Source organism: Thermobia domestica, chromosome 1 (assembly GCF_964235325.1).
Source record: "Thermobia domestica chromosome 1, izTheDome1.hap1.1, whole genome shotgun sequence".
NCBI lineage: Eukaryota > Metazoa > Arthropoda > Insecta > Zygentoma > Lepismatidae > Thermobia > Thermobia domestica.
The window spans coordinates 307,293,976-307,320,798 of NC_137454.1; the positions used below are offsets into that span (position 1 = coordinate 307,293,976).

Sequence of the window (26,823 nt, forward strand, 5' to 3'; positions counted from 1 at the left end):
TTTGGCGGATTACATTTTGCATTCAGAAGACTGAAATTTTGCACACTCGTTCAGTGCACCCCTTAATAATTTTCAGATGTTTTCAGATCTCTGCGCGGAAACAGCGGGGTCCAGAGGGGCAAAAATGTTTAAAAAAGGGTATTTTTAACAAAAAAAAAATAGCTTTTTTCGTGATTTTCCCGTCTCAGATGACATATGAATGGTACCGTTTGAAAGGCTGTTCTATTCTGAAGAAAATAATGTACGTACTATGCTCCTAGGATAAATAGGGATGTCTCAGGAAACTGTTACCTGAGATCCTGTTTTATACTGGAATCTGGGGTATTTGGGGAATATTATTTTTCACGGGCTTACTTTTGCACCTACAAGATTGAAATTTTGCACATTTACTCAGTGCACCCCTCAGTATTTTTCAGATTAGTTTCAGATCTCTGTCTTAAAACAGGGGAAGGGGTCCACAGAGGTATTAAAAAAAAAAAAAAAAAAACATTTTTAACAGAAAATTTCTTTTTTCGTGATTTACCCGCCCCAGATACATGATGGAGACATTTGAAGAGTACTGTTTGAAAATTTGTTTTATTCTGAAGAGAATTATGTACAAATCATGATCTTAGAATAAATAGGGATGTCTGAGGAAATTTTTATATTAAATCTGGGTCATCTGGGGCATTGTGGGAATGTTCTTAGCTCATTGTTAAATAGTTTCCTCACTCTTACTACTCAAAAGAGAAGCTTGAAATTTTGTACACACATTTAGTACACCCCTTAGAATTTCCCAGTTGAGTTTGAAATCCGTGCTGTAACACAGGGGTATCCAGAGGGGACCAAATTAAAAAAAAAAGTTTAAAAAAATGCCGATTACTCTCAAAATTTCCCGCTTCAGGGACATGATAAGGAAATGTGAATGTTACCGTTTCAAAAGCTGTTCTATTCTAAAGAGAGTGATGTATGTACCATGATCCTAGGATAAATAGGGATGATGCTGTAGCTGCTTGACTGAAAGTCTATAATTTACCTTTAAAAAGAGCCATAATTTAAAAGGGTTAAGAAACATTGTTTGGGATTGATATAGGTTAACGATTGGGGACAATTCAAAATTCAACCCCAATACTTTCACTTAAATGGCATAATTAGCATTTAATACTAATTCCTAATGCTTTATCTTCAATTCGCGACTTGTATTATACCAGGAGAAAGATTTGATTTAAATCAAAAAAATCGATTTAAATCAAAAAAATCAACAAAAATGATTTTTATTAAAAAAATCATGATTTTTTTCCACCCTGTTCAAAACTATATTAAAAATAGTTTTAAAAACTAGGATAGTTTTAGGAAGGTTAGGTATATCGATTTCTGAATAAAACATGTAAACGTATTTTTGTACATGGCAGTGACGTAACTTCGTTTTATAGACCCCTGTACGAGAATACCCAGCCCCCTCGCCTTAACTTTTTTTTTTTTTTTTTTGCAATGATAGATAACTTTTTTTAAAAAAAGACCCTGCCAATTATTTATACCATCGGCCCATCCCTGATTTTGTTTTCTTGAGAACAACCAACAGGGTTGACAATAAACTACATTATTTATTGACGAGTAACATAACCAAGTTAGAAGTAATTTTTGCCCATGGGTCCCTAGTATTGAATAATAATATTCTGAAATACTTTTGCTGTGTACATCTTTTGGAAAAGGGCCTGTAAGTTGGCACGGGTCTTTTCGAATTATGATTTCTTTTAAACTACACTGATATCAATACCCTTAAATTTCCCGCTCTGGTTCAATATTCCCCACCGAAGGAAAATATATAGCTTATAAAGGTCGACCAGACCGACTTTCTCTCTTTTTCGTTCGCGATGCTTGACCTACACGTCAAGCTTCCCAAAGATAGCCGAAAAAGGGGAGGGAGGATAGAAGAACTTTGCTGACTAACACAAAACTGAAAAGCATGTTGATTCGACCTATTAGGAGGCTAGGGTGAAGACCCCCCCGCATTGCAGGGTTTCGCACCATAGTAGTTACGCCATTGGTACGTGGATACTATTTACAATTAAGGTTAAAAGGTATACTGTCGTTGCGCATCGATAAACCGTTTATGTGCAGAACTGGCAGCTTTCTAATGAAAGCAAAAAATATGTTTTCTCATCATTTACATTATTAGCAAGTGTCAATTTTGTTTCATTATTACGAGTAAGATATTTAGAATTCACATATAGGAATATACGGGAAGATGCAATACGACTTTCTGTTCATATTTGGTATATAACTCGTTTTCGTCGAAAACATCACATACCGGTTTTTCGAAGTGCAGCGACGATATACAGTACATGTTTTTACAGCAGAAAATGACGAAATGTGTTTTATTTATTAGTTCTTAAATATCCAAAGGTGTAGAGCTGATGTAGGAAATAGAAACAGAACGTATCTAATTTTATTAAATTTGCAAGTGACTTCGTGTATGTTGTTCTCTACTGAGCGAAAAAAATAAAAATATCACTAGACTGGTAAGAACTCTCATTATCAACTGCAAAGAAATAAAGATTTATGCTTCAGATTCGAAGCCAGTATCAAATATAAGGTTTGTGAGTTTTCGAAAGGAAAGAATGCTTCGATGGTGTGAGAAAGCGCGTACTGAATCCAGATTCGAAGCCAGTATCAAATATAAGGTTTGTGAGTTTTCGAAAGGAAAGAATGCTTCGATGGTGTGTGAGAAAGCGCATACTGAATCCAGATATGAAGTTCTTTAAACGGCTGAAGCTGTTATTTGCGGATCAAAATGGCAAGCAAAGTTGGAATATTTACTATTGATGAATATGTTATGATAATTAGTATATTATGAAATAAAAATAAAATTTGTTACCTGGGTTGCGATAAATCCTATTCGGATCAATATTTGAACCAATATTTCATCCGATTCAAGTTCTGTGGACATCTTCGAGGCTTTAGCTGCTTGTCGCAAGTGAGAAAATTTTCTTTTTTCTTTTGAAGCGCCTAAGAGTACCTAAGAGACGATGAAAGAAAATCATATCTATCCCCAAGAAGGAGCTGAAGCCCCAAAGATGCTTGCACGATTTTAGACGGACGAAATATTGGTCCGAACAGGATGTAACGCAACCAAAGTAACAAGTTTTATTTTCATAATTACATAATATAAGTTAGAAAAAATGAAATCAGAAACAATCGGTTTATTACTTTAACATTTTACGAAATTGGATGGTTTAACACAAAAACAAACCAACTGACAAAAACTGGAAAATGATGTTAACATCACTTAACAGAGAATTGTAAGACTTACTTCTAGTCACTTTCTTAGGGTCTTAAACAAAGAAAAACTACTACAAATTAGCATTTAATTTTCACAATTTTGCAGAAAATACCCAGGGAACGTGCTAAACTTTCCAAATTCAACTTCGCGACTAGGTCCACTTCAGTACAAAACTGTCCATCATTCATTTACCTTACACTTTATCATAAGGTGTCAGTAATTCTGTAACTGCTCATCATTTTATTATCACAAGCATGTATCTGTTCCTTGATGGAAAAATTTTAATCACCATCGCCACAACGGGTTTAAAACTTTACACAGAAGACAAATGGCTTATAGAAATCGAGTAAATTATACATATATGCAAAAAGATTTAAAAGCGTGCATTACCTGTAGATCTTCATTAGATCATATTTTTCCCAAGGTGTTGCTAATTCTTCTGCTCGTTTGTAAAACTTTTCAGGCAATCCTAGATCCTGAACCCCTTTCAAATTCTGACGTTCCCATCTCTCAAGCCACGGACGTGGTTTCAACTTTACCTGTTTTAATAGAAAATTCGTGTATAGTACTTTACGTAGCATATTAGCAGTAGTCTCTACATGGAAACGTATAGATAGTCCTATCCAAAAATAATACTGTAATATTTTACACTCAACGTTCCTTATAATTGTCATTACCCTGCACTATTTACTGATAGATTCTATAGGATGCATTTTCAATATTTAGAAGACAAAGATATCTTACGTAATATCTTTCTATGTTACGGAACGAATGATCCAGTAACATTCATATTTTACTGTATTCTATAATTCTGTTTTACTGTAATTCGATTATTATTATTAATACTAGGTTTATTGGGATTTTGTAATATTAGAATCTGTTCTAATGTGTTAAAAAAAAAGCACAAATACATATAGTTGGGAAATAATGCGACTTATTACAATTTATCATATTTTGTTAAATAATTCAGTTGTTTTTAATGATCGGGAGATAAATTAGTTATTAAAGGTATAAACTTAAGAAAATTACCTGAATGTAATAAAATAAAAGATGGATATAAATGCACAGTATTAAGATTCACATAATTATTCAAAAAAAAAAAAAAAAAAAAAAAAAAAACATTCACTTAAGTCGAGAAATTCGACATGTTAGTTGATAAAGAACTTGGTTGCTTGACAATGGGAACAAATCGGTTCTGTTCGTCTTTCATCTGCCAATTGTATTGGTTAATTAGCTACTCATAATTCAAAATTTTGACAGTTCAAGCAGTTCACTATTGGCTTAGAAGGAGCAGGGCTACATATATCTACAGCATGAAGTTCAATACTAAAAGAGATAACTTTGTGTTTAATGCAAAGCAAATTGTACATTTACTTAAAAAAAAATATCCAGATAGTTGAATAGTTGTGCGAAATACATTTGTTTGGTGAAGTGACGCCTTGTGACTCCAGAGTGAAATTCGCTATATCTGTTAAGAACTTGCTCTTTTGACACAATGTAAAGCAACAACTACTCCGGTCTAATTCTCAAGTTTAAATTATAAATAGCACGTACACAACACTTATTTAGACGCACAGAACATCTCGTTTTAATCTGGACTGGCAAACTGAGGATGTTAAAAGCTTCAGCCGCATCATTCTGCTAGTTTGTACATGTCATGATATATTTTGAGGTTTGCTGAGATACAGGATAAATAGTCTGTGGATTTTCATGGTCGTCTGGTAGTTGGGTTGTTATTTTCAGGGTTGGCAAAAACCAAGAAAACAGTTTTTTTTGTTTGTTTGTTTTGTTTAAACCCTTTTTTTTTTTTTTTTTTTTTTTTAATAATTTACTCTATGTATTTATATTAGATATGGACAGAAATTAGTTTGTTTCGCCTTGGTGTTATTATGCAACAACAAGGTTATGCTGGAAGGGGTCACATAAGCTTAAAGCAGAATCTAAACCGCTTCTCGGCTTCATCCAAGAAAAATTGTCCATTTCGACACGAAACTGGGACTAATTGGTCACAAATGCGATTGCCGACTCACTCACGAAGGACTCCTGATAAAAATACGTTGTACTGATCTTTACATAGGACTAGTTGTTAATATAATTGTCAAGAGTCATTTCAGAAAGACAGAAAGATAAACAGTTACACAAGTAAAAACACTATACAATTATATATAAATCGGGAAACTCCCGCCTTAGCCATTGGGAAAATCCTGTTATTACTTTAAATGTATTTGTATATAAAATTTTAAGGTCAACGTATCATAATCAGTACGCTAAAACTGAGGTATTAAATTACAAATTTGGTATGTAGATATCATTCAATAAAATCAAAAGTCAAATCCAAGCTGATGCTGGAAGCTGCGTAGGCAGTTGATAAATTTTGCCAATTTCTATCAATATATTTAAGCAACCTTGGCTTCTTTATAAAACAACAAGTATTCAGGCAAGTAGAAATATATAATTTGGTTTCGTTTCGTATGTTTAGGCTTAACATCCTTATGAAATACCAAGGTTATCACGGAGAAGACTTTCGCTTAAAGGGACACCTCGAATCGCTAATTGGTTTACACTTGAAAGATGGGTTGTGGTTCGACCGAGAATTGAACACGGGACCCCTTGATTAAAAAGTGAAAAGTACATAAACGTAATGCAAATGCTTTCATATGTGGAGACGTCACCATGAAGTTCACACGATTTAAAGCATTTTTCGTTCTTTTTTTGTTTGGTTTAAACCATTTTTTTTAAAGCTGGTTTAAACCAGCCAACCCTGGTTATTTTAAAAGGTAATAAAGAGTAACAGAACAATATCTGTAACTAAAATAGAAAGTTGATAATCCAGTGCAAGTTAGGATACTGTTAGTTATTCAAGTTTTATTTACTTGTATTTACAATATTAACATTTTGTTCCTGTGAAGTATGCAAGCACAATCATGGCATTTTAGATGATCTAGGCAATTTCTACGCACCTCGGCTATTTAAATAGTACTATATAGTATAGGTTTCGCCTTTTGGTTGTGTGGGGAATTTAGGAATTCGTTGCACAATAATCTAACCACACCCATTTAAATACAGCAATCTAAACATTCAATCATAATAACGTAACCATCTTGACCTTACAGTTAATAACGTATATTAACTGGCTTGCAATGCATGTTGCACCTGGTGGCCAGTCGTTGCTTTGATATGACTTTAATTTCCTTCTGTTATTTTATTCTACACACTTAGCGTAAATAATTAAAAACAATATGAGAGCTTGCAAGTTCATATACAGAAATAGAATATTCTTTACCTTCACTGGATTTCACGTTTCAATGATCTTTGCATGGCTTAGACATCTTGTTGTTCGTGTTTAATATTGCATAACCGAAATGTATGTGCAGTATTATAGTAGAGCAGTAAACCAGTGTAATGAGTAGTATGGTAAATGTAGTGGAACATGAAAGTACCTACATTATGTTTTGAAATGTAATTAAAATTATACATGTCAAGAACATGAACTGTTTGAAATGACTAATCTTCTCACATGTATTAATTCGTAAAATTAAGCTAATTATAAATGAAAAAGCACGTATACACTTGAGCGACCTCATAGTTTCGAATGTAGTTGTGATGATTCCTGAGTGATATATCATAGATTGTTCGAGCTGCATATGTATGATGTCACAAACCAATGTACGAAAGATGTTCCAAATACTAATATCTTAGGTAATTCGCTAATGTTCACATGTCCTCAAGTACTACCAATAAATATTCAAATTTATTCCGCACTCTATTTAATAAAACTATGTGAGCGTGTGGCCCCCCTCACCCACATTCCATTTTAATTCTCCCAGTTTCTCTTGGCTGAAGTGGAATAAGGCTCCATGGATTATACGTCGACGCAAACTCCGTTAGTTTTATCCTTTTCTATGAGTTGGCAGTGCTGTGAATGGTGACTTGCATTTCCTGTTGACCGAACAAAAAGGATGTGTTGTGGTGATGTTACGAAATATAGTGCCTTAGTTTCAAAAGTAATCCTAAGACGTTTTTATTAATTTCAATATTTTAATTATGATATGTTAATGGCAAAATCATTTAACGCCTCATGATATATATATTTCTTGTAAACAATACTGCTTATGGATATTTTTTAAAATAATCCTCTGGTGTGACTGGAGCAAGCTTACCGACGCTAGAGAGAGAGAAGGCGAGAAGGTGTGTTAGAAGACGCCATCAGGAAGAAATGATGTAAATGACTCAGAAAAGAAATCCGTCGTTTATTTGGTCATCACTTGTGATATTGTGTTCAAATATGTACGAGTGAAGGGTAGAACTTCTTTTATTTCGCCACATACATATGTCAATGTGAATTTTTAATGAAAACGCTTAAAACATCTTAATTTGTCTACGAGTGAAGACGCCACGTCGTATAAGTTTCTTGTAAATCTTACTCCTTTAGAGCAAATACCAAATCCATTGCTGAGTTTTACTCATATTAATAATGAAGTTACGTAAGTAAGAAAAGTGATGAATTTACTTCTTCAATTGTTCTTGAGCGCACCACAAATAATCTTACCGTCGACTATCCAGCCGTACAATGGAAATTGGAGTTATTCAAGGAAATTTGAAACCTATTCGAAATTGGGAAGAAGAATCCAATAAGTTATTGCCCTCCTAAATAGTCCACCAATCCTCCTCTTTTTCTTGTGATTTCCCCAGAACTAAAGTGTTGAGTGAAGTAGTGCTCGGGGATTTAATGTGTGTGAAATAATCATTTCTATTGGCATGGAATGAGCCGGCTTCGTCGTCATATCATATTTTGAGTTGATCTTTTAAAATTCCTTTTTTTTATTTTTTTATTCTTCAATTAATAAATACAAGGGCTTAAATTCACTATGTTCATACGATAAAAGAAAATCTGAAATACAAAACTTCTAAAGGTGTCAACGATAATCATATTAACAAAATGCAGTAGTAAGTATGTATATGAAAAGTGTAACGTTTTGTGCTTGAGTAAAACCATTTCTATGTATATTTCTTATTTTTAGTTGTAATCCATGTTTCTCGCATCGATCATTACCAGAACGGTAAGAATTCTGTACTTAATATCATAGCACATGAGTGTATGCGAAGCAGGTGTGTCACTGAAGGTGGGTACGCGCATATACAACTTTGGTTCGGACTGATCTCAAGTCACAATCTGGCGCAGTTCCAAATACGAATTCTAACCACTAAAATCACTATTATTAAGGCGTACCGAACAAGATTCGAACTCAGAAGGTCATAAGAATGACCTTCCCGAATAACACGAACCACTCGTGTTATAAGGATGGCTTTGCCGAACAGAGACAAACAGGAATCGAACCCGTCCTGTTATAAGAATGGCCAGCCCGAACAGGAACCGAACCAAACACGATCTAATCGTGTTACAACTAATTTATAGTACGATTGTAGGTAGCCAATGCAAGTTCAATGTGGAAATACAGGTAGTTTACATATATCGGAATGAACGATGAAGGTATAGATAAACAAATTACATACATGGGAAAGAGTAGAAAGTTGCTTGGTTGGTTGATACTAAGTTCTACGCGTACACAATACATCACAGGCAACACTGATGGTGTGGTGATAGAGGTTGAGTGAATGTGCTCCGTATTTTCTGTGTAATATATCTGGAAATATGAACTGGAGATATTTCAATGGATGTACAATAGAAAGTAAGTAATTGTGGTACACATTTTTCTTATTAGAATCGATGTTCGTGAAGTTTAAATTAATTAAACAGCATTTTGTGAGTGCAAATTGTGGACTAGTACTAATGTAAACAAATATCGAAGTTAAGATCGATCGAGGTTAAGATCGATCTGCAATAGTACCAGACACGTTAGTATATTTAAAGTTGCCAGTTCATACTTGAAATTAATCGGAGTACAAACACTAAATACCCTAACAAAATTGAAACCCACAAGAAGTAAAATTAAAGACGTGAGAATTTTCATAGTTGCCAGTTCAGATAGAAGAAGAACCTAAGCAATAACAGCAAATAATCATGAGTGTTTGTTTAAAGTGCAATAAATCGGTTACTTGTCAGGATTTGTCAAAAATATAGTGTGTGCAGTGCCTGTATTACGCTCACTTGAAATGTGTTAATTTGAAAGATAATGATGTGACGTATATCAGGTCAGAGAATCAAAAATGGCGATGTGACAACTGCTTTAAATTAAGACGTAAGAGTTTACTAGGAGAAACTGTATCCGAAGATTTAATTACGGTCGAGAAAATGCACAAAGTACTGAAACAGAATAGAGAAATTGAACGCGACCTAGGGAAATCGCTGAATGTTTTACATGAGAAGTTAGATGAAAACATTGACTTAATCAAGAAACAATCGGAAATGTTGAATTCGTGTGTTGAAAAAGTTTCAAATTTAGAGAGTGAAAATGTGATATTAAAGAAGCAATTAGCTGAATACCATTTGCAATTAGATGAGGTCGATCAATACAATAGACGTAATTCTATTGAAATTTACGGTGTACCTGAAAATCCGAATGAAAATACTTTTGAAACTGTTCGGAATGTCTGTAAAGCTTTGGATACTGATATCAGGGAGGAACAAATTCACATTTATCTACAATGAAAAAAGTGCCAAATCAAAAAAACAGAGGCATTATTGTTAAGTTTGTTAGGAGAACGGATAAGGAAAAGGTTGTACAGAAGCGTAAGGTAAAGCGAAATGTAAATACAACCCACTTGGGTTTGAACGCTATGCAAACCATCTATATCAATCATAGTATAACTAACTATAAAAGAAAAATTTGGGGACAAGCAAGGAAAGTGTAAAAAGAAAAAGGCTATGCGTTTGTTTGGATTGATAATGCTGGAATGGTAAAATTAAAGAAAAGAGATACTGACAGAGATATTGTATTATTAAAGACAATGGATGATGTTTTAAAATTGTAAAATGCCCAATTCTCAGACACGAGATTCGTAACACATACTAATGACAATAAATGATAGTAATATATTAATATATTACCAAAATGTAAGGGGACTAAACACAAAATTAAGTGAATTTTATGTTAATAGTGCCGATGCTATGTATGATATAATAATAGTGACCCAAAGTTGGCTGCATAGTTATGTTCATAGTCGCGAATTCATTACTGATAATTATGTTGTTTATAGAGATGAAAGGATTGATAGAGGTGGGGGAGGTGTATTAGTGGTTTATACTATTTATATTTCTCATAAAATAGAGTTTAAATGTAATACAGAAAGTCTATGTATTAAAGTAAATATAAATGGTGATATATACTATATTATTACTTTCTACATACCCCCTTCTTCAAAGTATGAAGACTATGCATCGTTCTTTAATGCTTGTGATTCTATGGTAGACATATTCACAAAAAATGTAATTATAGTAGGCGATTTTAATCTGCCGCATATTAGTAGTTCTGCCTATGATCTTAATCAGGATGGGGTATGTTACAATACACTTGCAGATTTCATTAATATCAATAGTTTAAAATCAATAAATGATTTAAATAATGAAAATGGAAAAACGTTAGATTTGGTGTTAACTAATGTGCAAAAAGAAGTGATAAAATTATCTAGAATTCACAGTCTATTTGTCAACGAAGATATACATTACCCAGCTTTAATGCTGGATGTAATTTTAAAAATTAAGCAACAAGAAACTAAAAATGAATATGTATCAAAACATAACTTTCAAAAAGCTAATTTTCTACAGATTTATAAAATATTCAGGGAAGAAAAGTTTGAAATGCATGACAATTGTGATAATGTTGATGAGGCAATAGACTATTTTTATTCTAAGGTGAATAACATTTTTGACAAAAATGTACCGAAAGTGATTTCTTCAACTAAAAACAAATACCCATGTTGGTTTGACAATGAGATAATTGGGATAATTAAGCAAAAACAAATATATCGAAAGAGAATGAAATATTCAGAACGTGATAGAATAATGTTTAGACAACTCAGAAAACAATCCAAGAAAATGATGAATAAAGCATATAAGAATTATATAAATAATATAGAGCAAGGTTTGAAGTCAAATATAAAATGGTTTAGGAATTTGTTAAGTAGTAAAAACATAAATACTAAAAATAATTATAACAGAATAATGACATATGGAGAAAATGTATTGGACACAAATAATTCAATTGCGAATGGTTTTGCTGACTTCTTTAAATCAGTTTATGAAAATTCGGATTGTTGTAAAATTAATAATCTAAATCAGTTAAACAACTTACTTCCACACACGTTAGTATTGAATTTCATTACTTTTGAAGAATTTAGAAAAGCAGTTAAGAAACTCAAGCCGAAAAAAGCTAGTGGGCCAGATGGATTTCCATCTTACATACTGAAAGCTTGTGCAGAAATATCAGAAAAAACATTATATGTTATTTACAATTTAATCATAAAGACTATGACCTATCCAATCTTACGAAAAAAAAAAAACTCGTATTTCACCTCTCTTTAAATCAGGAGACGTTAGTAAGATTGAAAACTATAGACCAGTAGCAATTTTATGTGCTCCATCTAAATTATTAGAACACATTTTATATAATCATATTCTTGCTTATGTAAAATCATATATTGATATTAGACAGCATGGCTTCTTCCCAGGATGGTTAACTATTTCCAACTTAATAACGTATACGCAATATACACGTATGTATAGTCTGTATTACATAGAAGATCAATTGTACATTCCATGTATTTTGATTTTTCTAAAGCATTTGATAAAGTCAATCATTCTATTTTATTGTTAAAGTTATCTAATATGGGCTTTTCAAATCAGTTCCTGTCTCTATTAAAATCTTATTTAGTAAATCGTACTCAATATATAGTTTACAATAATTTTGAATCTACTGAATTTGTGGCAACTTCAGGAATACCACAAGGTTCAAATCTAGGCCCACTATTGTTTTTGATTTATGTTAATGATTTACCATCAAGGGTCAAATTTGCAAAATGCATTATGTATGCAGACGATATAAAATTATATGGAGAAATTAAAGGTAACGATATTATTGCTATGCAAAATGACATAGATTCACTTTATAAATGATCAGTTGAAAATTATTTGCAGTTTCATATTAAAAAGTGCTTATATATGATATTTTCAACAACAAAACGCTCATATAATACATGCTACACAATAAACAGACAACAGCTAAACAGAGTGAATATGTGTAAAGATTTGGGTGTGGTAATGGATGATTGTTTGACCTTCAAGGCTCATATAAATGAAGTAAGAAATCAAGCTTATAGAAAGTTAGGTTTCATAATTAGGAATGCCTTTGATTTAAATGACATTAACAGCTTCAAATTACTGTATAATACATTAGTTAGAAGTAAGTTGGAGTATGGTTCATCTGTGTGGTTTACATCTTATAAGTTAAATTCAAGTAAATTAGAAACGATTCAAAAGAAATTTTTACAATTTCTTTACTTTAAGAAATATCATATGTCTGCACTAAGATTAAAGATTTCTTACTCCAATTTATTGTGTGAATTTCAATATATTAGCCTTGAGAATAGGAGTGTAATACATCAGCAAATTTTGTTGTATAAAATTGTAAATTATTAGATAGATATTTCAGAATTTTTTGAAAACATCTCATTTAATACTGTTGGAATTAGAAACAGGAATAGAAATTTATTTAAATATGATATTCCTAGAACCGAAAAATTCAAGAACTCTCCTTTAGTACGTTTGTGTAAATTACATAATGACCTGTCAGCAAAAAATCTAGTTTTGGATTTAGAAGTTCCCTTGATAACATTTATAAAAATCATAGTCTATAATTAAAAATTTAAATAGCTAAGTATGAATATTTTATAAGTATCCTTGTCAAATTTGAATTTTAACATTATTATACACTCGTCATTGTTAATATGTTATTAATAAAATATGAATTGTTCTAAATGAACATTATTTTTATACTGGAATTTAGATTTATGTATGTACATAGGATTTACTTAGATTACTTCTTTTGCCTGGTTTCATTTTTTGTTTTATTAGGTTTTTTTTACTATGCTTGTAATTAATAGTGTGTTATGTATTTTGTACATTTATTTTTATTATTTAATTTTGTATGTACATTATTTTATTGTTATGCTTATTGATATATATCTAATTTGTGTAAGCAATATTTGTAAGCCTTTTTTAATTGGAGTTATTTACTCTGTTGAAGGCGTAAATAAATAAATAAATAAATAAATAAATGCTCACGTGGGCATTGAGACAGCACATAAATTATCCAAAAGAGGATACATACTTCCAATTAAAAAAAAAATAAGCACACTTTACATATATATACAGCGTGAGGCGTCTAAAAGTACCACCTGAAATACCGGAAAAACCAGAAACGATAGTGATATATGGTTTGTTTCATGCTTCTACTGGAATGAATAATGGAAATATGACCATGGGAATGGTTTAAACAGAAAGACAAGTGACCTACTTGATCGCCAGCACCGCTGCGGAAGGGAAGAAGAAAACATGAGACATTCGTTAGAACCATTTATTTGACAGTGCAAAGAAGGCAATGACAACAAGCATGACAGTATATCGAAGAACCATAGAGACGGTATGAGCGATGACCTAGTCTGTCGAAGTGTATGTTCAAAATGTGGACCATCCGCTGTCATACAGGCATCGAGACGCACACGCAAAGATTGTTCCACAAAATGTTGCATCGCGTGTGGAATGGCTCTACGTCTAGAGTAATGCGTTGTTGCATATCGTCTAGTGTTGTTGATGCATCCCGGTAAACAACGTACTTCAGTTTCCTTCAGAGAAAAGTCTAACGGTATTAAATCTGGAGAACCACCCGGCCATTTGTCAAGTCCTCCCCGTCTGTTTATGCTTATGTTCTTAAATATTCGCCATTTACTTAACTGGTAATGGACTGTCTTCTAACAATGGAAACTTCCAATACTTGTTTTTAGTTTTTATTGTACCTTACTAATCGCTGGTTTTCAACTAACACTTAAAATAAACCACAAAGTACATATAATAACTTCACTGTGTTCATTGCACTTAAATAACAAACTTAACTTTAAAATTATGGAAGAAATGTTCGTGCCTCGTGCCTTATGCACCGTCTCTCTTCAACACTTTTCATCTTGAATAACAAATGAAATCTAAGTTTCGTAGAAACAGTGTTTCCAGTTCTTAAAAAATATTACTACATAATATAAGACTTAACATGCCGCCCGCCAAAAAAGGGCTAGTGACCTTTTTTTTAAAAAAAAGAAAACAAACTTTACATAAATAAAATAGACTGAAACAGGAAATAAATACACTTTAACATGAATGACATTACGATTCATCATTATTTGGTAAAACACAAAGTCCTCTAATTGAGCGTTTATATAAACCATTGGAAGTTTTAACAGTAGCCACTCGAACCAAACCGTCAGGTCCAGAATGCACTTCAGTGATGACTCCCAATTTCCACGATAGAGGAGGTAGCTTATCTTCTTTGAGAACCACCAATTGACCTGGCTGTATGTTGGCACAGCTTCTCTTCCACTTATTTCTTCCTTGTAATTGTGACAAATATTCCATATACCATCTTCTCCAAAACTGTTGAAATTGTTGTTGGATCCTTTGCCATCTTTGAATTGAACTCATCTTCTCCTGATGTAAGTCACGTTCTGGTAGTGCTGTCAATGGTTGACCAATAAGAAAATGACCAGGAGTTAATGCTACTGGATCATTAGGATCGTTGGATAATGCTACAAGAGGTCTCGAATTTAAGCAAGCTTCTATTTGTGTGATTAATGTTGTTAATTCTTCAAACGTGAGATATGACATTCCCATGACTCTTCTTAAGTGGTATTTAAAGGACTTAACTGCAGCCTCCCAAAGACCACCGAAGTTGGGCGAATATGGCGGAATAAAATGCCATTGGATTCCTTCAGTAGTTGCAAAATTCTTGATCCTTTCTTGATGGTCAGCTGTATGCAACAACTTTGCGACTTCTTGAAGTTCCTTGTTGGCACCAATGAACGTAGTTCCATTGTCGCTATAGATATGCTTGCATTTACCTCGACGAGATATGAATCTTCTCAAAGCAGCTAAAAATGCCTGACTAGTAAGATCACTCACAACTTCGAGATGGGTAGCCTTTGTTGCTAAACACACAAACACTGCAATGTAGCACTTCACCTTCGTTTTTGACTTTCTGGTACCAGTTTTGATGTAAATAGGACCGGCAAAGTCAATTCCAGAATTTGTGAAAGGTCTTGTTAGTACTACTCTATGTTTTGGTAGTTGTCCCATTAATTGTTCTGGTCCAGACGCCTTTAATCTTTGACATGTAATACACATTCTAATAACTTTCTTGATGGCATTTTTACCATTAGGTATCCAATACCTTTGCCTTAGTGATGCTAGCATTAACTGACATCCAGAATGTAGCAGTCTCCTGTGTTCATGTTCTATAATTAGTCTTGTTAAGTGATGATCTGGTGGTGGAATAATTTGATGTTTAGCATCAAATTCAAGTTCAGACATCTTTAATCTTCCACCAACTCTTAGTAATTGTTGCTCACATATGAAAGGATTGAGAGACAAGAGTTTGCTCTTATTGCTAACTCTTCCACTTTCTTTAAGATCAGCCATTTCCTTAGCATAAACTGACTTTTGAATTTCTCGTATTAGTTTGATTAAAACTTCTTCAATTTCTTCCAAGGTAAGAGCGTCTACATTTCTTCTTGATGCTTCTACTTTAGCATTCTTGGAAAACCGCATGCAATAAGCCAAAACTCTCTGAAGTTTGTTCAAAGTAGAGAATCTTTCGATCATACTATTATCTTGAGTTGTTACTAAGTAACTTGATTTTAATTTCTTCTGTTCAGGAATCTCTCTGAGTGGGGCAGGCTCAGTCTTAGGCCAATCAAGTGAAGAACACTGTAACCATTGAGGACCGTTCCACCACAAATTATTATGTATTAACTTGTCAGGACTTGTTCCCCTTGATATAATATCTGCAGGATTTTCACTTGAAGCGACGTGTCTCCATTCTCCTTCCACTTCTTGTACCTCAGCAACTCGATTGCCAACAAATGTTTTCCATCTATTTGGATTTGCTCTTAACCATGCTAAGACCACCATAGAATCTGTCCACATATATACCTGGGATATTCGTTGTTTTAATGCCTTAGTTACCTTCTTGACAAGTTTTGATGACAACACTGCTGCACATAACTCTAAGCGAGGCAGGGAAATCTTCTTTATGGGCGCCACTTTGGACTTAGCACATAATAGCTTCGAAGTAACTTGACCATCCTTGTTGACGGATCTTAAATACACACATGTCCCATAAGCCTTTTCTGAAGCGTCTGAGAAAGCGTGAACTTGAATGTCTATCAAGGTACCTGACTGAAGAACCATTCTGTCTACACTGATCTCTGATAATGAAGGAATAAATTCAAGTACTGTCTTGCATCTTTGCTGTAGTTCTTTAGGAAGTGTTTCATCCCACTCCAATCCTGCTTGCCACAGATCTTGAAGAATTATCTTACATACGATTGTTATTGGACTAACAATTCCCAACGGATCAAAGATTGAAGCAATAATACCCAACATCTTGCGTTTTGTTAAATTATTATTCGACCTTTGATTTAAAGTGAATCCATTCATCACTTGAAGTTGATCAGTTGCTGGATGCCAAAGTAATCCTAATGTTTTGACTTGACCCTTATCGTCTAAGCGTAATGGAAGTTGTGTTTCTCTCAATTCTTCAGAGATGGATTCCAATAATTCAGTACTGTTGGAACACCACTTTCTTAGCAAAAAACCACCCTTTTGTAGCATTTGTATTAATTCGTCCTTTATCTTTAAAGCTTCCTCCACACTTTCAGCCCCTGAAATACAATCGTCAATATAGAAGTCATTCTTGAGAATTTGAGCTGCCTTCGGATATTCACAAGCTTCTTCTGCACTTAATTGCTGGAGACACCGAGTAGCAAGGAAAGGCGCTGAGGCTGTTCCGTATGTGACAGTCTTTAATTCATATACCTTAATGGGTTCTTCTTCTGATCTTCTCCACAAGATCTTCTGGAATTTACAGTCACGCTCATCAATCAAAATCTGTCGATACATCTTCTCTATATCTGCAGTAAAAGCTATAGGGTAGGTGCGAAATCTTAATATAATTGACTGCAAATCGTCTTGCACAGTTGGACCAACTTTGAGAACATCGTTCAGTGAAATGCCACTAGTTGAGCATGCGGATGCATCAAATACTACTCTAGTCTTCGTCGTAGTACTAGCTTCCTTAATAACTGGATGATGAGGCAAGTAATATCCTTGAGTAATATTAGAGTTGCCTTCCACTTCCTTCATATGTTCCAAAGCTTCATACTCTTCAAGGAATGCCACATAATCTGTGCGTAACTTGGGGCATCTATTTAACCTTTTTTCTAGTTGTTGTAAACGCTGAACAGCTGTCTGGTAAGAATCACCTAACTGGGTCACTTCTTGTTTGAATGGCAATCTCACTATAAAGCGTCCTGTTGAATGTCTTCTAGTGTTTGCGATAAAATGTTCTTCGCACTCCCTTTCTTCTTTGGATAAAGGAGTTTCTTGAATATCTTCTATTTTCCAAAACTTCTGCAGCTGATGGCTTAAATCATCGTTGTTGTGCAAAAAGAATGTTCGATGTTCTGGCGTGAAGTTGTTGTGCTTTGGCATCTGATATTGTCCTGAAACTATCCATCCTAATTCTGTATTTTGGAGAACTGGAAATGCTCCTGGACGCACTTGTTGTCCTGCTTTGAGTAGACTAAAGAAAATTCCAGCACCTAACAACAAATCAATCTTACCAGACTTGTTGAAATTAGGATCCGCTAACTGTAAATTCGGTGGAAAGTTCCATTCTTTAATGTCAATATCAGCATCAGGTAAATTTCCCGCTATTTTGGGCAATACAAAACACTCAACATCTACACTAAAATCACTTACAGCAGAGAATACTTGTAACTTACTTCCGTATTTAACGTTGCAACTTACATTATTAATACCTTGTACAGGAACATTGATAGGAAATTTCTTTAATTTTAACCTTTGAATGAGAGATTCTGTTGCAAAATGAGATTGGGAACAACTATCAAGCAAAGCCCTAACCATATGTAATTTACCATTGCAATCTTTAACTTGAACAACTGCAGTTGAAAGTAAAACACGCACATTACTTTTAGACTTCACAGAGCAATAAGTACTAGTATTAACAACTTCCTGCCCTTGAGACATTGACTTTTCCCTTACAGGTTCCGTAACAGAATCATTTTCAACACTTGCAGCATGATTAGGCTGTGATTTCTTAAAATCACTATGCAATAACGTGTGATGCTTGAGATTACATATTTTGCATGCACTTAACGAACAATCTTTCGCTACATGGTTGACAACTTTCAAACAATTAAAGCAAAGTTTGTTCTGTTTCGCAAAACTTAATCTTTTGGATACACTTAATTTCTGAAACTCATTACACTTGTATAACGCATGACTTTGTTGACAAAACGAACACAAAACATTAGTACTCACATAAGATTGTCTAGCATTTTTTACATCCTTAACAACATTAGATTTACTGAGATGCGACTTTGATTGCGTAGACTTTACCAATTCTAAGGCCTGGCATTTATTTTCTAAAAAGACATGAAGTTCTTCTAAACTAGCAAACTGTTCCCTATTTGTTTGATTTTCAAAGTCTTTACGTGTTTGTTCATCTAGCTTTTCCAAAACTAGGTGCGATAACAATATATCCTCCAAAGGAGTATCTAACTGTAATGCCTTAAGTGCATTTACGTTACTTATAGTTTGATTTAATAATGTCCTTAAGTCCGCCACTGAATCTTTACTGACAGTCGGTAATGAAAACAATGCCTTTACGTGAGCAGTTGCTATTAGCTTTGGATTATTATACCTTTTGCATATCATTTCCCAAGCAAGTTTAAAATTTTCACCTGTCACCGGTATATTCTCAACTAATTTGCTTGCTTCACCTGATAATGAGGACAACAAATAATGAAATCTTTGAATATCATCTAAACTCTGATTGTTTACAACCAAACTACTGAAAGTATCATGAAAATGTCTGAAATCTATAACTTGACCTTTAAATGTTGGTAGCTTTATGACTGGTAATTTTAGACACCCTGTATTTGCGGTTGAATCACCTGACGAACTTGTATTGCTACTACTAGCCTTCTCAGCTGTTTCAACAATTGACGTCATTTTTGCAAGAGTATCGTAGTAAGTAGCTTCAAACAACTCTCTATCTTGTGTATATTCATTGTTTTCGTCCTTTAATTCAAGCTGTTTTTGCACTTCATCATATTCTTTGAATATATTAGGTAAACGTGCGCATCTAACTTTAATTTGCATTACATCACCGTCTGCTCCAAATTGTTCAACAAATGTTTTCATTCTTGTAAGGGAAGCTTTAGCTAGGCCTCTTGCCTTTATAAGAGAATTTGTATTTGAATCCATTGCTTGTGATATATCTACCTGAAGTCCTTATAACAACAGACCTTTACACAAGTAAAAGAAACAAAAAAAATATACTTAGCTACGTGACTGCTACATTGCGCCTTTGTTTTTCTTCAGATTGCAATGCACAGCTGAATGCGTAGGCGCGTACGTGATCAGTCCACTAGGTCAATTTTGCTTCTGATTCGTAACACTCACTGTCTTTACACACACATAGTCAATATGAATGTTTGAATGATTCACTTATTCTTTTTCTTGGCACAACACTTCCTCCATTCGGCACTGGAGGACCAAAAAAAAACTGTTTATGCTTATGTTCTTAAATATTCGCCATTTACTTAACTGGTAATGGACTGTCTTCTAACAATGGAAACTTCCAATACTTGTTTTTAGTTTTTATTGTACCTTACTAATCGCTGGTTTTCAACTAACACTTAAAATAAACCACAAAGTACATATAATAACTTCACTGTGTTCATTGCACTTAAATAACAAACTTAACTTTAAAATTATGGAAGAAATGTTCGTGCCTCGTGCCTTATGCACCGTCTCTCTTCAACACTTTTCATCTTGAATAACAAATGAAATCTAAGTTTCGTAGAAACAGTGTTTCCAGTTCTTAAAAAATATTACTACATAATATAAGACTTAACACCGTCCTATCCACCAATTGGTAAATACATTATTCAAACATGCTGTAATGCGTCGCGCACTATGATCTTGGCATCCGTCATGTTGATTCTATATTTCCCTCCTTGTTTGAAGCGGTATGCCTCTAATAATGTTAGCAGTTCATTTTCTAGGAAGTGTATATCAATCAGCATTCAGTGTCCCATGTATGAAAAAGGGACCAAGAAGATGTTCACCTATTTTCCACACCAGACGTTAGCATTACATAGCCGCTGGCGTTCCACTTGGCGAAGCCAATGTGGATTTGTTACCTTACCAAGAGCGCATACTACTTAGGTTAACGTTTTCATGATTGGTAAAGTTTGTCTCGTCGGTGAATAGGATATAGAACAAATTTGAGTGTCTTGTCGTAACACCCATGTATAAAACCGAACATGGTTCACAAAATCATTCCCATGTAGTTCTTGATGGATAGAGATATAATATGGGTGAAATATATGTGTACGCAGAATGCTAATACACTTCGCTGACTCATGCCACTGTCCCTGGCAATATCACGAGAGCTAATGTATAAATTCACAACTATAGCGATTAAAACATTTGTTACATTCACCTCAACTGTAACTGGCTCGTTCCACACACGTTGTTGCGGTATTACACTTCCGATGTCTCTTAATTTTCAAAGAGCTTACCAAAAGGACATCACGATCGCTGCCGTCTGTCCGTATATATCTCTGCGTACACACGGCAGGCTTCTAATAGCCGTGTGCATCAACGAAGTTTAAACGAGCGTTTACTCAAACGCGTTCAACATTCAACTTTCAAGTTTAAACGTGGTTCCAGGACTTTTGTTGCACCACTGAAAGTCGAAGTTCAGTACATCTCGTTTAAGTAAACTTCGGTCAATTTATAAAATCGACTCTGATTTGTTGTCGTCTTTTGCCTCTAATCTTCGTTTAACAAAGTAACAAATAAAGAAAGCATACCGTGTGCCGGTCTTTTCGATTTTCGAGATCGTGTGCATAGTGTTGTGAGTAGTCTAATTTCAGTGATGGTAATAGTGATGGAAAAAATAATGAAACCAGGAGTAAAAAAATTTTCCGAACACGAGAAATTGTAGTTTCGTTAGTGGAAAAATACAAGACATTATTGAATGAATACTACAGACTGACTTGGATCAACGAAGCTTAAACCCTCAAATTCGGTCGTTTAAGCTAAAACCAAGTTTATCTACCATTTGACCGAGACTAAATCTTGAACATGGTTGGTGCCGTAAGACATTCTTCCCGCATTCTCCATTGATCAGGATCAAAAATTTACCTTTTCCGCGTTTGTAAACACAATTGTCTTTACTCTTACCACTACGACTGCCTGTGTGAACTAGCACGCACGATCTCGTGGCTCGGCAATCGCAACTTGCCCCGCATCAAGGACAGATCTCTCAGAGACCTCAGACGGCATACATACCGAGTATTTGTGGTCAAGTGGGTCACTTTCTTTCTGTTTACAACCATTCCTATTGGTCATATTTCCCTTACTTTGTGCAGTAGAAGCATGAGACAAATGGCGTTGTATTTATCTGCATGTGCCCTTTCACGTTATTCATATTTTTGTTTATCATTTTATTTCAAATAATAATAATAATAATAATAATAATAATAATAATAATAATAATAACAACTTCGTTCCTGATGCCCCATATGTCGTTATTTTTCGTACTACGTCATACTTTCCTTTGAAGAGCCCCGCTTGATATTGCAGTTTACCGCAAAACGTATATCGCTAGTGTTTCTCGTTTCTTCGGTATTTCAGGTGGTACTTTTAGATGCCTCACGATTTAACAGTAGATTACGAAGGTTCGACCGAAATTTGAATTACTCCTTTTCTTTTACTGAAGTTTGACATATATTAATGGATACAGGTTCAGAGGTGGTTACTGTCGTGCTTTTATTTGGATCTGTATATTTGGAACATGTGAAGAAGTTTAGAATGGATAAGGATAATGTCTTGATACAATATATTAATACCATGAAAAATCGGCAATAAGTAGTATATGCACTCATTGTTGAAGTTAACTCTCCATGTTCGTATAAATCAGTTAAAACGTAACATTGGTTCTACTAGTCTAATATATGCTTATTATTATTATTATTAGCACTACATAAAAGAAGTGTACGTATCCATGGCAACGAGTCTACGGATACGTTACATGTGTTTAACATTAATTGTTTCAAGGTTTCGTTGGCCCTGTTTTCAGTATGGTGTAGTATTTCGCTACACTGCTGTACTTATGACATACAACTTTAATACTCACAAATGTAATTGAAGCATATTTTCACGAGATTTCGCTAGTAGCTACATGGTTGACGTATGCGTTTTCGGTGCGGGAGACCCGGGTCCAATTCCCAATGAGAGCTCGTGTATATAGTTCGGAACCCCCACATTACGCCGTAGGTCCATGTCGCGTGTAGCCTCGCTGCTTAGACGCTAGACCCTAAAATAAAGAATCAAACAATATTTTATCCAACAACGGATTTCCAAAAAGAACATTTAACCTTTTTCGTCCTACATTACTTGGAAGAGTGGTGAATGGGTTTCCTCTCTATTCAAGATATAGAGGCGTAGAGGTATATACGCACTAAAGAGGCATTGTTTGCATTAAAGAAGGATGTTAAGGTTAGGTATCTTTGTCTTCTGAATACTCTTCAATATGTTATCTACATAAACATTACAGAAATCGATAGTACTTGTTGAGTTCAAGGATATACAACAAAACTGCCACAAAAGGAGCAAAGAGAATTGACCAGAGAATTAAACATAAAGAAAGAAAGATTTGCATAAAAACCTGTTCAGTTTAACGAACAAAACAGCTATTAACCGAAATATATTCTGTTGAAATATATACAGCATATGTAACACTTTTTTAATATAATTCTCTTGCAATAAACCTTTAAAAACACTAGTCTGAACACAACAAAATTGTACAGCGACCAGTAAAGTTCTTCCATCATTGATGTCATATATTTCACATGATGCTTACCTTGATATCATTCACAGGAACCGGCGTACCTTCAGGAAGTATTTCTGGTTCCATGTCAGAGGGAAATGTACTATATTCTGGTAATGCATCTCTGAGATACAAAAGATGATCATCCAATCTCTTTTCCAACCTCAGTACTTCAATCCTTTGAATTGTGGGGTTGTACATCTCATACATAATTTCCATCCCTATGCATAAAATAAACGCCATACATAGTGTTAAAGAAATTAATGGTGTATCCAATTGAAATATTCAAATAGATACACACACAAAAGAAAGAACACATCTAGAATATCCGTAAAGATTAATTTTACAGATAGTTTCGAGACATATTCGGCCCCCCTTCAACGTGGCTGGAGAAGTCTCACTGCTTACAGATTTCATATTATATAGATTTGTCGTCATCATGATTGTGATAAATCATGAAAATTAAAAGCAGAACTGATTATTGATTAAATGTCGTTTTCTTTTCTTCTTATACTGTGATCGAAATTTTGTGCACTTTTCTTAAACCGTTTACTTCGTTAAGATTTGTTTACAAATGGGTACACCTCTCTAAGCTGAGCAGTTCTTGTGATAAAATAATATTTCATTTGTAACCACAGAAACTATCAAAAGACTTAACTAATCACAAGGATTGGCGACTTGTCCAGGTGTTCCAATTTGTAGAATATTCTCAACAACGAAAAAGGCGATTTTAAACAAACTTATATAGGTATGACGAAAGAAATATTATAAATACAATAAAATAACACATAAGAGACTTAAAAGATCTGCAGTTTCAAGTCTATCTAAGCATTTGGCAGCCTCACGAATACCATTAATAAGACTAAAAGTACTCCATAAAACATTATCGCAAGTAAAGAACACAACATATGAATCGTACTTTATTAGGACGAAGATGACAGAATTATGTAACATACAAAGAATGGAAAAGTGACTGACTGGACCGGGACCTCCGGCATACTGTGCCAATGCTTTAACCACTACGCCATCCAGTCCGAACAGTTACTCACTCTCGAGGTCGGTGTTCTTATCTCGGAGTGGTCCCGCTAGAGGGAGTCATAAAACAATAGCAATAATCGACGCAGATTACCGTGAGCTACCTCTCACAACTTGCCGGTGGACTAAGAGACTCCGTTCGACATGTTGACCACCCCTGGTAAAGTACATCTGCATAATTCAGGATTTTTTTTTTTTTTTTTTTTTTTTGTAATAAAAGAAGTTTTAGAGAGGTTCCGTGAAAGTTCAATTTTTTAGGAATGCGTTACTCATATTGTTGAAGTATTTGTAGGTACTTTTTATTACCATAAGAAACGTTTTTGCTTAGATATTCTATAACACAACGATACATACCCTGTGATGTGATGACTTTACTGTACATGTTTTAAGAAAACTCCACTGAAGAAGATGGCGTTCCCAGTGAAAATTAGTAAATAGCAGACGTATACCAAGATTACTCCAAGCGAATACTTACCCATAGTTACTAATTAATATGACGGAATGCATGTCTATAAACAGGAAATAACAATTCTCATAATGTCTCCCCTCCCCCTAAAAAAAAGGCACAGAATCTGAAAAAATTCAACACCTAATAACCTCTTTTTTCAGCACAACTAAAGGAAACTTGACTAGTAGAACGTATGGAATACATATTACAAGATAAAAATACATACTAACCTTTTCGTATTCCTAGTTGCTGAAATAATTTCCAATATTTCGGATACTCTATCGAGTATTCATCTTCAAGAACCATAAAGGTTTATATCATATTTTGTTTTGTCTCGCATCATATCTTCATATGCTTATAGCATCAACATCAAGAGAACTTTTGATATTTATATATGAAGTAAAACTACTATGTGGGCTTTACAATCTTATACGATTCCCTATAAAGATATCTTTAAGTGAAAAGTGCACTTAACAAAATAACTACGTACTAATTCTACATTTATTATTTTTATGTTGCAGGTATAAGAGAATATTAAATGCTACTCGAAACTTTTCTTGAAGTGGTCTTCTACATCCATCAAACAACGACAATGAAACCCATGCGTAGTTCAGTATTGTGCTTGTCCTTGCGCATTTTCATACAGATTACTATTTTCTTTTTTTTAATTTTTCATACATGACCAAACCTCGTATACATAAAATTCTGAGTAATTAAGAATTAAATTTATACTATATAAATTGTTAATACTGAAATCTTCTCTTTTTATATGTATTTACGACATACGTTAAAAATCTTGGAGTGATAAAGGTATATATTTACAATAATAGATAATTCAGATAAGGCAAAACCACGCTCAATAATTCTATCATTCTACTTACAGATTTCTGTGATTCCTGAATTCCCTTTAAGCTTCCAAATTTTCAGGAAGAGTCGAAACCTTGGAAGCTTAAAGTAAATTCAGGAATTACAGAAATCTGTAAGTAGAAGTACTTGTATTTACTATTTGTTTATGAAATTAGTAATTATGTTATCCCATTCTTTGTTTAAATTCCCTTTTTCGGTGTTGAGTTTTGAATTTTTCGTTCTAATGAAATATGCCTCAAAAGTGTTCCTAGTGCTATTGAACGGCGTAAAACCTTCATATACTATTTATTTATTTTTAATATTTAGATAATAATAATAAAAAAAAAAAAAAAAAAAAAGCTTATTATCTCAAGACTCTCTTAAGTGTTCTTTCAATCTTACGTTGATATTCCTTTCTGTCATACCAATATAAGTATTTTGGCAGGAGCACGAAATAATTTCGTAAACGCATACACAAGAAATTGCATAAATAGACAGCTATATCAAGAAACTGCGCAATATACTTACCTTGGTGATCAACGATATTCCTCAAAATAAACCAAGCACGTAAACCACAGCCTCCTCGCTGAATACAGATTCCGACAAATCTGCTTACTTTCCCTTGTGCATGTGGATTAGAAACTGTCACAGCCATAATACTACCTGCAAGCAATAGCATAATGTTTACGTGAAAAATAATACCGTATAATACAGGGTTGGCTGGTTTAAACCAAGGTGGTTTAAACCATGGTTTAAACCAAGGTTTAAACCAGCTGGTTTTTTCAAAAAAACCAAGTGGTTTAAACCAAAAAACGAAAAATGTTCGTAAAAGTGTAAGTGTTTGTAAAATCTTGATGAACACACATTTGTGGGTTAGCACGTTTCACTCTCGTATATTATTCGTATTATATTCAGACCTAAATTCCCCATGCATTACTCAAAAAGATTATGCTACAAAAGCAACTTTTTTTTTGCATAAGTTTATAAATGTTTGTTTTGTGATTTTTTGTAGTTGTTATTGTTATGTAATTGCAATCAAAGAAAAATTCTAAATATTGTTTCGTTTCAATGTTTACTATTGA

At 33.9% G+C, this 26,823-nt stretch overlaps 1 protein-coding gene across 1 annotated transcript in view; it reads right to left on the reverse strand.

Moving 5' to 3' along the window:
• mRpL19 (mitochondrial ribosomal protein L19) overlaps window positions 1-26,823 on the reverse strand; it is a 37,738-nt gene that overhangs the window by 3,894 nt on the left and 7,021 nt on the right. Inside the window, exons 3-5 of the mRNA XM_081727281.1 lie at window positions 26,270-26,404; window positions 23,446-23,633; window positions 3,653-3,801 (exon numbers count right to left, since the gene is read on the reverse strand). Coding sequence (XP_081583407.1) covers window positions 3,653-3,801; window positions 23,446-23,633; window positions 26,270-26,404 — 472 coding nt within the window. The remainder of the gene's footprint in view (window positions 1-3,652; window positions 3,802-23,445; window positions 23,634-26,269; window positions 26,405-26,823) is intronic.